Source organism: Vombatus ursinus, unplaced genomic scaffold (assembly GCF_900497805.2).
Source record: "Vombatus ursinus unplaced genomic scaffold, bare-nosed wombat genome assembly UNPS02014941.1, whole genome shotgun sequence".
Lineage (NCBI taxonomy): Eukaryota > Metazoa > Chordata > Mammalia > Diprotodontia > Vombatidae > Vombatus > Vombatus ursinus.
This window is the reverse complement of record NW_020954719.1, coordinates 4,668,299-4,682,239: the sequence shown is the minus strand read 5'-3', so window position 1 is coordinate 4,682,239 and position 13,941 is coordinate 4,668,299. Positions and strand designations below refer to the sequence as shown.

Here is a 13,941-nt window from a genome sequence, read left to right as displayed (position 1 = left end):
GCCTCATACCCAAACAGTATTTCATGTTTAGATTATTTAGGATCATAGTACAATAGACTTTCTTAGGGCAGGAAGGGACCTTAATGGTCAACTTGTCCAAATTCTTGAATTTAAGAAATGAGGGACATGAAGACCAAAGCAATTAAGCAATTTTCCCAGGGTCACCCAGGCAGTAACTCACAGAGCTATGATTCTAACTCAAGTCCTGTGACTCCAAATTCAGCATACCACACTGTATCCAATTGTGTATGTGATGAGTGGGAACTATCTACTTTGAGCTAACACTTTGCGGATGGAAATTGAGGTGTGGAAATACATTTTTTAAAAGACATTTTTACCAGCACTTATTCTTCATGAAGCTAGGAAAAAATCCCTGTCTTGACCACTCTTGTTTTTTCTTCAGGTGAAAGGCCTGAGTGTTATGTGTCTGAGATCGAATTTGAACTCAGGTCCTCCTGACTCCAAGTCTGGAGCTCTATCCACTGCGCCACCTAGCTTCTCCAATACATTTCTTTAAACTACTTCAATGACCCACTTTTTTTGGGAACATTTATAACTTTTTTGTAACATTTTATTTTGTAACAAAAAACAGAACATTTTTTGTAACATAATACTAATCCCCTTTCCCGCCAAGTTTTCCTCCCCATTAAAAAGACACTTTTACCCATTCTCATAGAGTTGGGATGTCTTTTCTTAACTGTGTTACCTTGAACGAGTCTCTTAATCTTCCTGAACCTTTTTCTCATTTTCCTCATTTGTAAAATAAGGGACTAGATTGTCTCTGGATTCCCATTAAGCTCTAGGTTATGAGCATAGGGTTTTTTTTTTAATTTTTAAAAATTTATTTATTTTTAGTTTTCAATATTTACTTCCATAAGATTTTGAGTTCCAAATTTTATCCCCATCTCATCCCTCCCCCCACCCCAAGACAGCATTCATTCTGTATACCCCTTCCTCTAATCTGCCCTCCCTTCTATCTCTCTGCGCCTTCTCTTATCTCCTTCTGTTTTCCTATAGGGCAGGATAGATTTCTATATCCCATTTCCTGTATTTCTTATTTCCTCCCAGTTGCATGTGAAAACAATTTGGGGGGGGGGCAATTAAGGTTAAGTGACTTGCCCAGGGTCACACAGCTAGTAAGTGTCAAGTGTTTGGTCTGAGATCAGATTTGAACTCAGGTCCTCCTGACTTAAGGGCCAGTGCTCTATCCACTGCGCCACCTAGCTGCCCCGAAAACAACTTTTTTAACATGTGTTTTTAAAACTTTAAGTTCCAAATTTTCTCCCTTCCTCCCCACCCTTATTGAAAAGGTAAGCAACTCAATACAGATTATACATGTGTAGTCAGGCAAAACACTTCCATATTAGTCATGTTGTAAAAAACTAAGTATATTTCCCTTCATCCTATCCCACCCCCCATTTAGTCTATTCTCTCTTTTGACCATGTCCCTCCTCAAAAGTGTTTGCTTCTGATTACCCCCTCCCCCACTCTCCCCTCCCCACTATCATCCCCCTGCTCTCCTGTCCCCTTCCCCCCCTATTTTCCTGTAGTGTCTGATAGATTTCCATACTCTGCTGAGCGTGTATGTTATTCTCTCTTTAAGCCAAATCCGATGAGAATAAGATTCACTCATTCCCTCTCACCTTCCCCTGTTTCCCCTCCACTGTATAAGCCTTTTCTTGTCTGTTTCATGTGAGATAATTTACCCCTTTCTCCTTCTCCCGGTATAATCCTCTCTCACCTCTTAATTTTATTCTCCAGATATCACCCCTTCATCTTCAACTCACCCTGTGCCCTCTATCTATCTATCTATCTATCTATCTATCTATCTATCTATCTATCTATGTGTATATACATACATATAATTTTTTCCCTCCAACTACCCAAATACTGACAAAAGTCTCATGAGTTACAAATATCCTGTTTCCATGTAGGAATGTACACAGTTGAACCTTAATAAATTTCATATGATTTCTCTTTCTTGTTTACCTCTTCATGTTTCACTTGAGTCTTGTATTTGAAAGTCAGATTTTCTATTCAGCTCTGGTCTTTTCATCAAGAATGCTTGAAAGTCCCCTATTTCACTGAATGACCATTTTTTTTCCCCTGAAGGATTATACTCAGTTTTGCTGGGTAGGTGATTCTTGGTTGTGATCCTAGCTCCTTTGCCCTCTGGAATATGTGGTCCCTTAATGTAGAAGCTGCTAAATCTTGTATTATCCTGATTGTGTTTCCACAATACTTGAATTGTTTCTTTCTGGCTGCTTGCAATATTGTCTCCTTGACCTGGAACTCTGGAATTTGGCTATAATATTCCTAGGAGTTTTCCTTTGGGGATCTCTTTCAGGAGGTGATCAGTGGATTCTTTCCATTTCTACTTTATTCTCTGGTTCTAAAATATCAGGGCAATTTTCCTTGATAATTTCTTGGAAGATGATGTCTAGACTCTTTTTTTGATCATGGCTTTCAGATAGTCTAATAATTTTTAAATTCTCTCTCCTGTATCTATTTTCTAAGTCAGATGTTTTACCAGTGAGATATTTCACATTGTTTTCTAATTTTTCATTCTTTTGGATTTGTTTTACAGTGTCTTGATTGCTCATAAAGTCACTAGCTTCCAATTGCTCCATTCTAATTTTTAAGGAATATTTCTTCAGTTAGCTTTTGGACTTCCTTTTCCATTTGGCCAGTTTCGCTTTTTAGGGCATTCTTCTCCTCATTGGCTCTTTGGATCTCTTTTGCTGTTTAGGTTAGGCTATTTTTTAAGGTGTTATTTCTTTCATTATTTTTTTGGGTCTCCTTTAGCAAGCTGTTGACTTGTTTTTATGATTTTCTTGCATCACTTTCAGTTTTTCCTCTACTTCTCTTACTTGCTTCTCAAAATCCTTTTTGAACTCTTCCATGGCCTGGGACCAATTCATATTTTTCTTTGAGGCTTTGGATGTAGGAGCTTTGATTTTGTTGTCTTCTTCTGGTTGTATGTTTTGATCTTCCTTGTCACCAAAGTAAGATTCTGTGGTCTGACTCTTTTTGCACTGCTTGCTCATGATCCCAGCCAATTACTTGAGTTATAAACTCTTTGTTAAAGTAGGGGTCTGCTTCCAGTGTGGAGAATGTACTGTCCCAAGCTTCTGGGGTTTTGTGTAGCTGTTTTCAGAGATACTTCTAGGGACCTGTAAATTTTCATTTCTTCCAAGGTGCTGTGATCAAGGGCAAGGTGTTTACTCCTTTCCTGGCCTGTACTCTGGTCCATGAGTGACCACAAGCACTGTTTTCTGCCTTGAAACTGTGAGGAGGATTTCCTCTCCACAGCCACTACAAGCTCCACAACACCAGCGCTCCTCCTCGCCCCAAGACTGCCACCCAGAACTGTGACCCAGATCCAAACACAGGCAAAGCAAGAGAATCCTGCACCAGCAGAGAGATCCCTGCAATCCCCTTCTGATCAGCCACTGGATTCCCCCTCAGTCTGTGGGCCTGAAGCTCTGGAAGCAGCCGCTGCTCCGGGGGCCAAGCTTTGGGACTGGAACTATGCTTCTCTTTCTTACCGCAGACATAGAATTTTCCCACTGACCTTCTAAATTGTCTCTGGCATTCGTGGGTTGAGACGTCTGGAAACTGCTACCTACAGTTGCCCCCTGTGGTCTGTTCCAGGTTTCAGTCCTCTGAAGCCTGTCTTGCCTGCGTGCCTGCGCCAAACTGCACTCCTCTCCCCACTTGGCGCAATAGACCTTTCCAATCAACCATCTAGGCTGTCTTGGGCTATAAATTTGTTTCACTCTGTCTTTTTGTGGGTTCTGCTGCTTTAGGATTTGTTTAGAGCCATTTTTCGTAGGTATTTGGCAGGGATTGGGGGAGAGCTTAAGCAAGTCACAGCTTTTACTCCACCATCTTGGCTCTATCCCCAGCATAAGTATTTTTTGCATAATAGCAAAAACATGATGTTTTATTCCTCCAGTAGATCTTAATTTTTCTTGTTTTCCTATAGTAACTATTTAGTCTTTTTTCTTACATCTAGTCAGTGTTTTCTTCGGAGGTAACTTGCTGTAAGCCCAGCATTAGGAAATTAAATTGTGCTTTATTGAGGTCATTTTTAGTTCTTCTATTTTTCCTTTCAGAGTTTTCTGGAGAAGTTCCATAACATTTCATTTTGTTTATCAGATGTGCCCCTTTGGGAATACAGCACTGCTAATCCCACTTTATTTATTTTTTTTTAATAATTTCCTTCAGTCAGAATAAAAGATTTCTGTTTTTAATATTATTTCTATGCCTCAAAAAAAAAAAAATCCGGACTCCACACAGTATAATGTATCTATTCAGAAAATGTGATTCATGTATATTGGGTTGTTGTTTTTTTTAAGATGGCAATTAATACTTGTAATTAAAACTAATCATGCATAACTATATTTAACAAATCTGGACATTTTCTCAAATTAAAAGCTTGTCTTACATACTCTGGTTCTTTTTCCAAGGGCAAGTCCCAAGAGAGACATTTCTCATTTTCATGGAAGCCCCTAGAGATAATACTCATTCAAACCACTCCTGGAAACTGTTGACAATTCAGATAATTTAATTCAGGTCATTACAGTTTTTTAGAAAGGACAAAATTAGGTTGTAATAATTGAAAGGGTGTGTGCTGACAAGTAGTTAGTACTGATAATTTGATCTCCAAGTACTTATTCATATATTTACTAAATTAGGACCTGACTCTTTATGAGCTCTTTCTTGTCAGTTACCATATAATAGTATTACATTACATTTTAGAAGGAAATATCCTGAATTCATGTAATGTTATAGACAAAAATCTTGGTAAATGTTTTAAAATAATATGTAAAATATTTCATACTCATGATATATATTCAAGACCTCAGATTTTTGCTTGTCACAAACTTAACTCACATTTATAAAAATAGGGAAGGTAATATATAATAGTGTAACTCTTTTTATGAGGCATCCCCTTAGAAATATTTTGTTTTGTTTTGTTTCTGTTGGTCATAAAGCTTGATCTGTTTGGACCTGTTTAGCTTTTGGGGGTGAGGGGGTGGGGAATGGCAGCTAGATGGCACAGGGAATAATAGGGTGCTGGGCCTAGAGTTAAGAAGAGCTGAGTTGTAAACCTGGCCTCAGACACTTATTGTGTGACCCTGGGCAAGTCACTTAACCCTGTGCCTCAGTTCCTCATCTGTAAAATGAACTGGAGAAGGAAATGGCAAACCACTCCAGCATCTTTGCCAAGAAAATCCCAAATAGGGTCACAAAGAATTGGACATGACAGAACAAAATTTAGCTTTTTGATTATTGCACTGGCTGTACCCACCAATTTCTGTCCTTAGGACTTCATGTGGCCTCCATGATCTGAATGGAATTGTGACCATATGGAGTTTAGGAGTAGCATGTATTCAGGAGATGGAAAATGCTAGTTGAACTTGTGCTCTACAGTCATGGAAAATTTTCATGTATCATCATGTTGTATTTGGAAATGTGTGGCATAGTGGATAGAGGGCCAGACTTATAATCAGAAAAATCTGGGTTTAAGTCCTGTCTCTAACATAGACTGGCTGGGTGTCCATGGGTAAATCACTTAAACTTTCGATGTCCTGGCAATTTAAGGCACTAAGCTGTTTTCTAAGACTATAAGTCATGGAGGAATTGCTGTTCCACATCAGTAGGAGCAATTTCCACAATGGGAATTCCTTCCACAGAAAAATTCAGATCCAGACACCCCCTCCTCACTGCAAATGTATTTGAGAAAGTCGTTATTAATGATTTTTATTCATTTTCATGAACTCCAGTCATGTAAAATTGAAAAACAAAACTATAGTTGCCTCCTCAAAAAGTACATGCTTTGAACACAAATTAATTATTAACACATTTTCTGAACACCTTCAATTCTTGTGACTCTGTGTGAGACATGATTTAGATTTCATTGTGAACGAGATATAAACAATGAAAAGCATGCAAGGACAGTAATGACTTATTGGCAGTATTTGCTGCCAGAATTCAGAGGGAGAAGAGTGCTGGTGAAACTGATGGGGAAATGTTCATTGGAAGGATTCTTTGAGGAAGGAGTTAAGTTGAACCTTCAGGGTACATGAGATCTGGATTGTCAGAGAATCGATGGCCTGTGGGTGCCGCCTATCCTTTTCCTAAGGAAAAATTTCATACGATTGAATATGAAAATGAAAATGATATCATGATTACCGTCTAGATTAACCTAGCAGCAGTATAAAAAACACATGGTTTTTAAAGATGGCGGCTCAGATCTTACCTTTTGCAAGAGGCCTTGCCCAGTTGTCGCAGTCCTCATCCCACCCCCTAGGTGCTAGTGCTTTCCCTCTGAGATTACCATCCCATTCATGGATTGGCACATAACCACTCCGAATCTTTTCTTAAGGTTTCCTAGCCTAATTGAAACACACCTAATAGAATTTAGTATGACAATGGAACCGACAATGTAAAGATTTAAAATCTACTAACATTTAGTAGAAAATGATCTGCTAGTGCTTGTTCTATCTCCATACTTGCTATAATATAGAGAGAGAAAGAAAGGAGGGGAGGGAAGGGGAGGAGAATAGTATATATGGTTATTTGCATGTTGTCTCCCCCATAGAGAGCTTCTCGAGGGCTGGAACTGTCTTTCTTTGTATCCCTAGTACTTAGCACAGTGTCAGGCACATAGTAAGGGAGTAATAAATGCTTGTTGAGTAACTGATGGAGAGGGTACTCCCTTAGATATGGAATAAGTCTCCACATAGATCTAGAAGAATAAGAATAAGAAGAAGCATTGCCTGTCAGTAACAATCAATAGCAAGGAACTGTTGTTCCCGTTGGTCAGATTTTTCTGCTTTAGAAGAAGCTGTTTAGACTGGTGGGAGAAAAAAAGGTTAAATCCTTGACGTGTTTATTCATGCTAACAGAAACTATTTTGAAATCAAGGGTGTTATGAATCAACTTACACTCTCGTTTGTATATATTTTGGGTAATGCCAGTGGCAGCTGTGTTACATTTGATTTGAGGTCTGGTTATTCACATTGTGCCAGTTTTGAAGGGTCTTCTTCTTATCTAATCATTTTTTCTTTCAGACTAATGGACGTATATCTGGAAATGGAGATGTATATCAAGAAAGGCTAGCACGTTTAGAAAATGATAAAGAATCTCTGGTTCTCCAGGTAGTCATTTTGTGTTAAATTTTTCTTTCAGTATATTCACGAAGATTTCATTTTAGTTTAGTGGCAAGGCAGTTTTCTAGTTTATATTTAACATATATGTATAGTTGTGTGTATGTAGCATAAATGTACACATATAGCACATTTATGTGTGTATGTTTGTACAGAGCATAAGTTGTTGGCAATGTTTCCTCTATATTTTAATGGTGACCCTTTGAACTTCTTCAGAATGAAAATACACACACACACACACACACACACACACACACCATGGTATTGTGAGCCAAGTGGATTTAAGTCCTATTTTTTGACGTATGAGATTAAGATTAAATTCATAGTACCTTCACTTGAACTTTTAAAATGGAAAACTGAATGCTCAAGGTGTCTAATTATGCTCTAAAAACATACATCTAAAAACATTAATGTCTTAATTTTGTAAGCCCTTTTGAGATCTGAATGGCATAAATCTATCTGACTTAATAGTTCCCTTTTAATTTAAGTCACAAAAGTTACTTTTCATTCCACTCTTGCCAAAGGATGATTTATATAAAGGCTCTATAAAATAATTATCAAGTCTCATCTAGAAATTGTTGCACGTAAGTGGTTAGTAACAGTTTCCTCTATATTTTAATGGTGACCCTTTAGACTTCTTCAGAATAAAGGGATTAACAAAAATAAGGGAATGTGTAAGTGTAGGTGACATGTACTGTTCATATCATAATGTTGAGTAAATTATATGTCTTTATTTTTTTTAAATTTAGAGAAATTAAGGAATAAATGTGTATTGTTCTGAATTGAATTGAGAAATAGACAGAAATGTACAATTCTTTTTCCCTTATGTCAATATTTTATACTTTTCAGGTAAGCGTATTAACAGATCAGGTGGAAGCTCAGGGAGAAAAGATTCGTGATTTGGAGTTTTGTCTTGAAGAGCACAGGGAGAAATTAAATGCTACAGAAGAAATGTTACAGCAGGTATGGAGAGAGAAGTAAACACTAGCAGATGATTTTCTGCCAGGTGTGGGGAAAGCATAAATCTATTGTACTGTTGGGTCTTTTGGTGCACTGAATTCTATTTGGTGTGCTTCAGTTTGCCTGGTAAATCTTAGGAAAATATTTGAGACAGTTGTGTGCCAGCCCATGAGGAAATGGAGAAAGAGGATCTTAAAATTGAATTCTGTTTATATTTTGGAAAATTCTAATTTGTGCATATACTTTTGTTTCCTAAATTTTCATATTTTTTTCCTATATGGGGATTACAAAAAAAAAAAGAATTAGTTATTTTTCTCTTAGACATTATCATCTGACAGATTTTTGTTGCTTTGAGGGAGAAGTTTGGGTCAGTCTTCAGCAGTAAATAAGGAGAGAAATCCTATACAGAAAGAACTCCAAGCCAGCTTTCTCCCACCACCATACCACTTCCATACCACTTATTTAGTCTTCAGTGGTAGAGTCTTACTTGCTGTGTTTTTTGAGGTTAGATAAGCCCTTATAGTAGAAAAAGATACTTGGATTTTAGAAATGTAATTAATCCTTACCCATAAAGTTGTCTTGATAAAGGTGCCCAACTTTACACTACAGTAGAAAAATGTTTTATTTTGAGGCAATCTTGTGTGCACAGCACAGAACTAAATGTAATTGTTTTAAGTATTAAAATGTCTTATTATTTCATCAGGAACTTCTGAGTAGAACATCTCTAGAAACTCAGAAATTGGACCTCATGGCTGAAGTATCTAACTTAAAGCTAAAATTGACTTCTGTAGAGAAGGACAGATTAGACTATGAAGATAGGTTCAGAGACACAGAGGTGAGTATACCAATACAATTTATTACAAGTCAGTATTTCAACTCATTTTTAAATATCTATTTGGTCTTCAACTCTATTTTTTTTTTAAATAAAGCATTTACTATTAATGTTTCATGGCAGTTTTCGTTAGGACATTAATTTTTTAGTCATTATTAGTTAGACACATCTGGAGTTTAGAGCACCTATGGAATTTTTAGATAATCTTTCATATAACAATGAACTAATTTACCTTATTTTCTAAATAATAAGTATGAATTTTATTGTTTTACTAGTAGATAGTTTTCAGATAAGAGGCAGAATGGATTAGCAGACAGAGGACCATCAAGTTTAAGTCTCACCTCTGGCACATACTAGCTTTGTGACTCTGGGCAACTCACTTAACCTCTCAGTGCCCCAGGCAATTCTATAAGATTATAGATCATAATGGGTTAGGTGTTTGTTTGTTTTTTTTTTTTTAATTTTTGTTTTGTTTTGTTTTGTTTGTTTGGTGGGGGGGGGGGAATTGATTGATTGGTTGGTTAAGTTCCCTACTTCAAATAAATCACAGGTCCAAACTTCTTCCGTTCCTCCCTCTCCTCTCCCTCCTCCCAAATAAAAGCTCTTTTGATGCATTATTTATTTTAGTTCTAGTGGGAGTTTTTATATATGTATGCCTTGTGTTAGTTGCTTAGTCATAGACTAACTGTGCTCTTAAGAGGTAACTTAATCTGGCCTCTTACTTTTGGATAGAACCACACCTAAACAACTTTAGATAAGATTTTATTCTGAAATGATAAAAATTGGGTTGATTCCACAAGCTCCTTTAGTAGGTAATAGTCACCACCAGGATATTTTTCCCTGTCATTTACTTGAGGTGTGAGATAGACAGGTGTTCCATGTCTTTTTTTGACTGGCTTCATTGTCAATCTATGGTTTGGAGGCAAAATAAAACCATTCTGGAAGGACTGCCACAAAGAGGATCGTTTAATTCTCTTGTCTCTCTGACCTTGTTTCTTTTCTCCACTTTTCTAATTACCCTCTTTGGCTTATTTGTGGACATGACACCTTGAGGGAAGAAGGAAATTAGAACAAACTGATTCATACCATGTTAGGGAGTGAGGCATAGGAAAATAATTCAGTTTTTATCTTCTCCTCCACCTCCACTTCAATTCTGATCTAAACTAAATCCCTTCCACTGTAATTTCCCCATCCTACTTGGAGATGGTCATCAACTGCTCAGCGTCCTTTCTATAAAACTGCCTTCATCAGTCAGAAAGCTATAAGATCTTTCCACAGCTTTTTTCAAGGCTAATTCCATGTCATTTAACTTTCCCCTGGAGATTTTACCTTAGCTACTCTCTTCTAATTCCTCCTGATGTCTTTACCTCAGTCTTTAAATGTAAATTCCATTCCTTCTTTTGCTGTGGAAATATACCCCAGCAGATGAGGACCTAGTCTTTTCCTTTTTTCATCTTTGAATCCCTAAGTGCCTAGTACAGTGCCCTACTCGCTGTAGGTGTTTAATAAAGGCTTGTTGAGTTAAATTGACTTATCAGATTGGTTCAGATTTTATTTCACTAGATCTCCCATTATCTTTTTTTTTCAGCCACATATATTGTGTTCACTCGATTTTCTAAAACAGAACTAGAAAAAAAGTCAAACCTCTTTCCAAATTCTTGCCTTTTCCTGGTCTTTCAAAATTATTTCCTATTTTCTTCTTCCTTTCATTTCCTTTAACTCCACAGTCACTACATTACTTAATAACAGAACTGAGCCAACAGATGGAGAAGGTGGAGGTGGAACTAGCTCTCTTCCAGAAAAAGAGGTTACAGTATGGGGCCAAGAGGAGACCCTTTACCTTATGTACCACAACACTGGGCCAAGCTTAATCTCTGTGCATGACTACCACTAGATATCCTGAGGTGCACAATGTGACTCTAACCAAACAGTCAAACTAACCTGCATTGAAAATGCTTTCATGAATCCATTAAAATGCTATTGCAACATTTATACTCCTTATTTGTTTGTACTTTTGGTTGAAATCCCTTAACAGTTCTCTTCTCCACTCACTCAACCTGTCCCTAGTCATACATGTTCTTATCCATAAGAGTTCAGATAAACCTAAACCCTTTCAAAATGCCTCATCGAGGAATCATCACACAGTTCTTACTTTAAACATTTATAACATACTTATGCAAACAGTGGGGAGGTTATGATAGAGTAGAATAGAACATAGAATATAGCATAATATATCTTCATAACACATTTCTATAGTGTCTTAAAGATCCATTTATATGTGAGCTCATTTGAGATGAAAAAAAATTTTCCAAATCGAAAGGCAAATATAAAAATAACCCAAAATACTTATTTTCCTATTTGCCTCCCCCCTCCCCACATTAGAAGCAAAATTAGTTCTTGGAAATTTTGACTCTCAGATTAGCTTGCTCCTTGTGATGAACAGCTTGGGCTGAGGTGAGATGGAAAAAGCACTGGTTCTGAATTTCAAGGATCTGGGTCTGAATTCTCATTCTGCCATGTTAACCATAGCAGATAGAAGACCTTTGTGATCCAATAATCTATGAGCTTCTTTTGATTTTATTATGCAGTTAATTTCTCAGAAGATATTACTTCTGAGCAAGGAAGAAATAGGAGCCTAAGTATTTCAAAAAGCCTTTAGAGGGGCTGCTAGGTGGCGCAGTGCATAGAGCACTGGCCCTGGAGTCAGGAGAACCTGAGTTCAAATGTGGCCCCAGACCAAATACTTGACACTTACTAGCTGTGTGATCTTGGGCAAGTCACTTAACCCTAACTGCCTAAGCAAAAAAAAAAAAGCCTTTAGAAAATTTAGGTTCAATCAGAGTATTTTTTACGATGTTTTTCCTAGGGTTCATAGCTGATAGATGTTTCTTTTCATTGGTCAATAGCTCCACCTGTTGGACAATACCATGAACATCAGAAGTTTAGATCCTCTTGAGATCCTAAGAGTGGAAAGGCGACTGTAACTTTTATTCATTCATTCATTCATTCATTCATTCATTTATAGAGAGGCAATAAGTGAGCTTCTTTCAAGAAATCAATCTTGAAGCAAACATTTATTAACCATTTACCTTGAGTCAGTCTCTGTGCTGGGGGTTTTTGGTGGGGGGGGTGTGCTTACCAAAGACAGAAATGAAACAGCACCTACCCTCAAGGAGCAAACATTCCTTTTGAAAGTGGATTTCCCTTTCCATGGAAACAACTTGCTCTTTAAAGGTGCTCTTTTCAGAATTGACCTAAATATATTAGAACACATATATTGAGATTTACAGGTGTAATCCTTCTTGTTTAAGGATGTATTATATAATATTACAAGTCAACTTTCTTGAATTATTTGATCTCTGGTAATTTTGTCAGAGCCTTTCTATTTTTATGGGAGATGGCGAATGGAATGCAACATAGAAATATAAATTTGGTGGGTTAATATATATATATGGAGAGAGTTTTGATGTATATCAGGGTTTTTAGAGTAAGAATGTTATTTTTAACTCATTAAGCACTCATACTGTGCATAACACAATATGACACAATATAAGAGAAACAGTATGATCATAGAATTGTATTCAAAATTATGCATTTTAGGTTATAGGTTCACTATTTATTATGTATTATTGTGTGTGTTTCTAGTGCCCAGGCAACTGAGACTCTTAAATTGCAAAAAAAAAAAAAGGTGCCGATCTGCATTGGCAGAGATACTCCCTTAACAGGACCTTCCCTTACTAATGAAATTACAAGTCTAATAAAATAGATAGATTGATTGATAGGTAGATAGTACTTTGAGCAATAGCACTCCCCCCCCCCCAAAAAAATGTCTCTTAAAATGAATAGCATCGGCAGTGACACAAACACTTAACAAGGATATGAACTGACAGGCACAGTTCTCTAGGTTATCCATTCCTAGGCACAGAGATGCACCTAGACTTACAGAAACTATAGCCTAATTTGGGAACCAGAATCCCATCAGATGGGGAGAGATTTTACCTCCTTCTTAGTATTGACTGAGGTGGGATTCTTCACATTACCAAAAGCAGGTCTTAGAGCATTTGCCAATCAGGTACAGAAGAATACCTTATAATTCTACCTATATTCTTGTTCTGGGTCTCCATGACAAAGGGATATACCTTGAATCAGTCACACTAGTCAAGCCTTTGGGCTCAAAGCCTGGGCAGATTGTGTGGCACCCATTGGTCTCAGTTCTAGTGTGCCTTACTAGTACTAAGAGCATATTATGAACCCAGTGGATAATTACCTGGACCTCAGGTTCCAGGTACTAACAGGTGAAATGTCCAGGGAAAGAAACATGTAAAGCGCTCTTAAAACAACCCCAGCAAAAACTCCAGCTACCCACTGAAGTCAGAATAGTAGTAGTGTCACTAAGGTTATGAAGTGGTTGGGATTATCAGAGATCAATAAAATGTAGCATTAAGCAGCTAGGAACAGACAACCAATTACCTAAAGGAGGAGTGTGGGAGGCAGGGGAGTCTTCCATTCCAAAAAATCTGCAAAAATATGAGTGAAAATAGAAGCTAGGGGTTTATAATGCCCTTGCTTATAACTTGTGCCTCAGCACGAGATAATATCTTCCTTCCCATTTCTGCCACACATTCCATGTTTTCTGTTCCTTGGCCTACCACCTCTCCTTCATATAGACATATACTCCTAAGTAGATGGAACCAAATTTTCTGGCCTGTATTGTAGTAATTTCCAAGTTTCTCTGGGGGTCCCACTGCCTACCTTTTAACTTTTACCTCTGAGCTGTGTAGAAAGGTTACTCAAGCAAAAACCCTCCCCCATTTATCACTTCTCCTTTACCCAAGTATGCCGGGTCACTGTCTCTCCCTTCACTTCAAAGCCCTCGTAAGTTTTCAGGGAAGTGATTTGCCCAAACCGTACAAGGGGAAAAGGTAAACATGATGCTAGGGGGAACGTTTTCCATTTTTCTAAAGGCAAGGT

The 13,941-nt window shown here is 37.4% G+C and overlaps 1 protein-coding gene across 6 annotated transcripts in view; it reads left to right on the top strand.

Annotated features, from left to right (window-relative positions):
* Nucleotides 1-13,941, top strand: part of PPFIBP1 (PPFIA binding protein 1) — a 208,328-nt gene that overhangs the window by 144,239 nt on the left and 50,148 nt on the right. For all 6 annotated transcript variants that reach the window (XM_027844331.1, XM_027844334.1, XM_027844330.1 and 3 more), the window contains 3 exons: nucleotides 7,083-7,169; nucleotides 8,028-8,141; nucleotides 8,842-8,973. In XM_027844331.1, coding sequence (XP_027700132.1) covers nucleotides 7,083-7,169; nucleotides 8,028-8,141; nucleotides 8,842-8,973 — 333 coding nt within the window. The remainder of the gene's footprint in view (nucleotides 1-7,082; nucleotides 7,170-8,027; nucleotides 8,142-8,841; nucleotides 8,974-13,941) is intronic.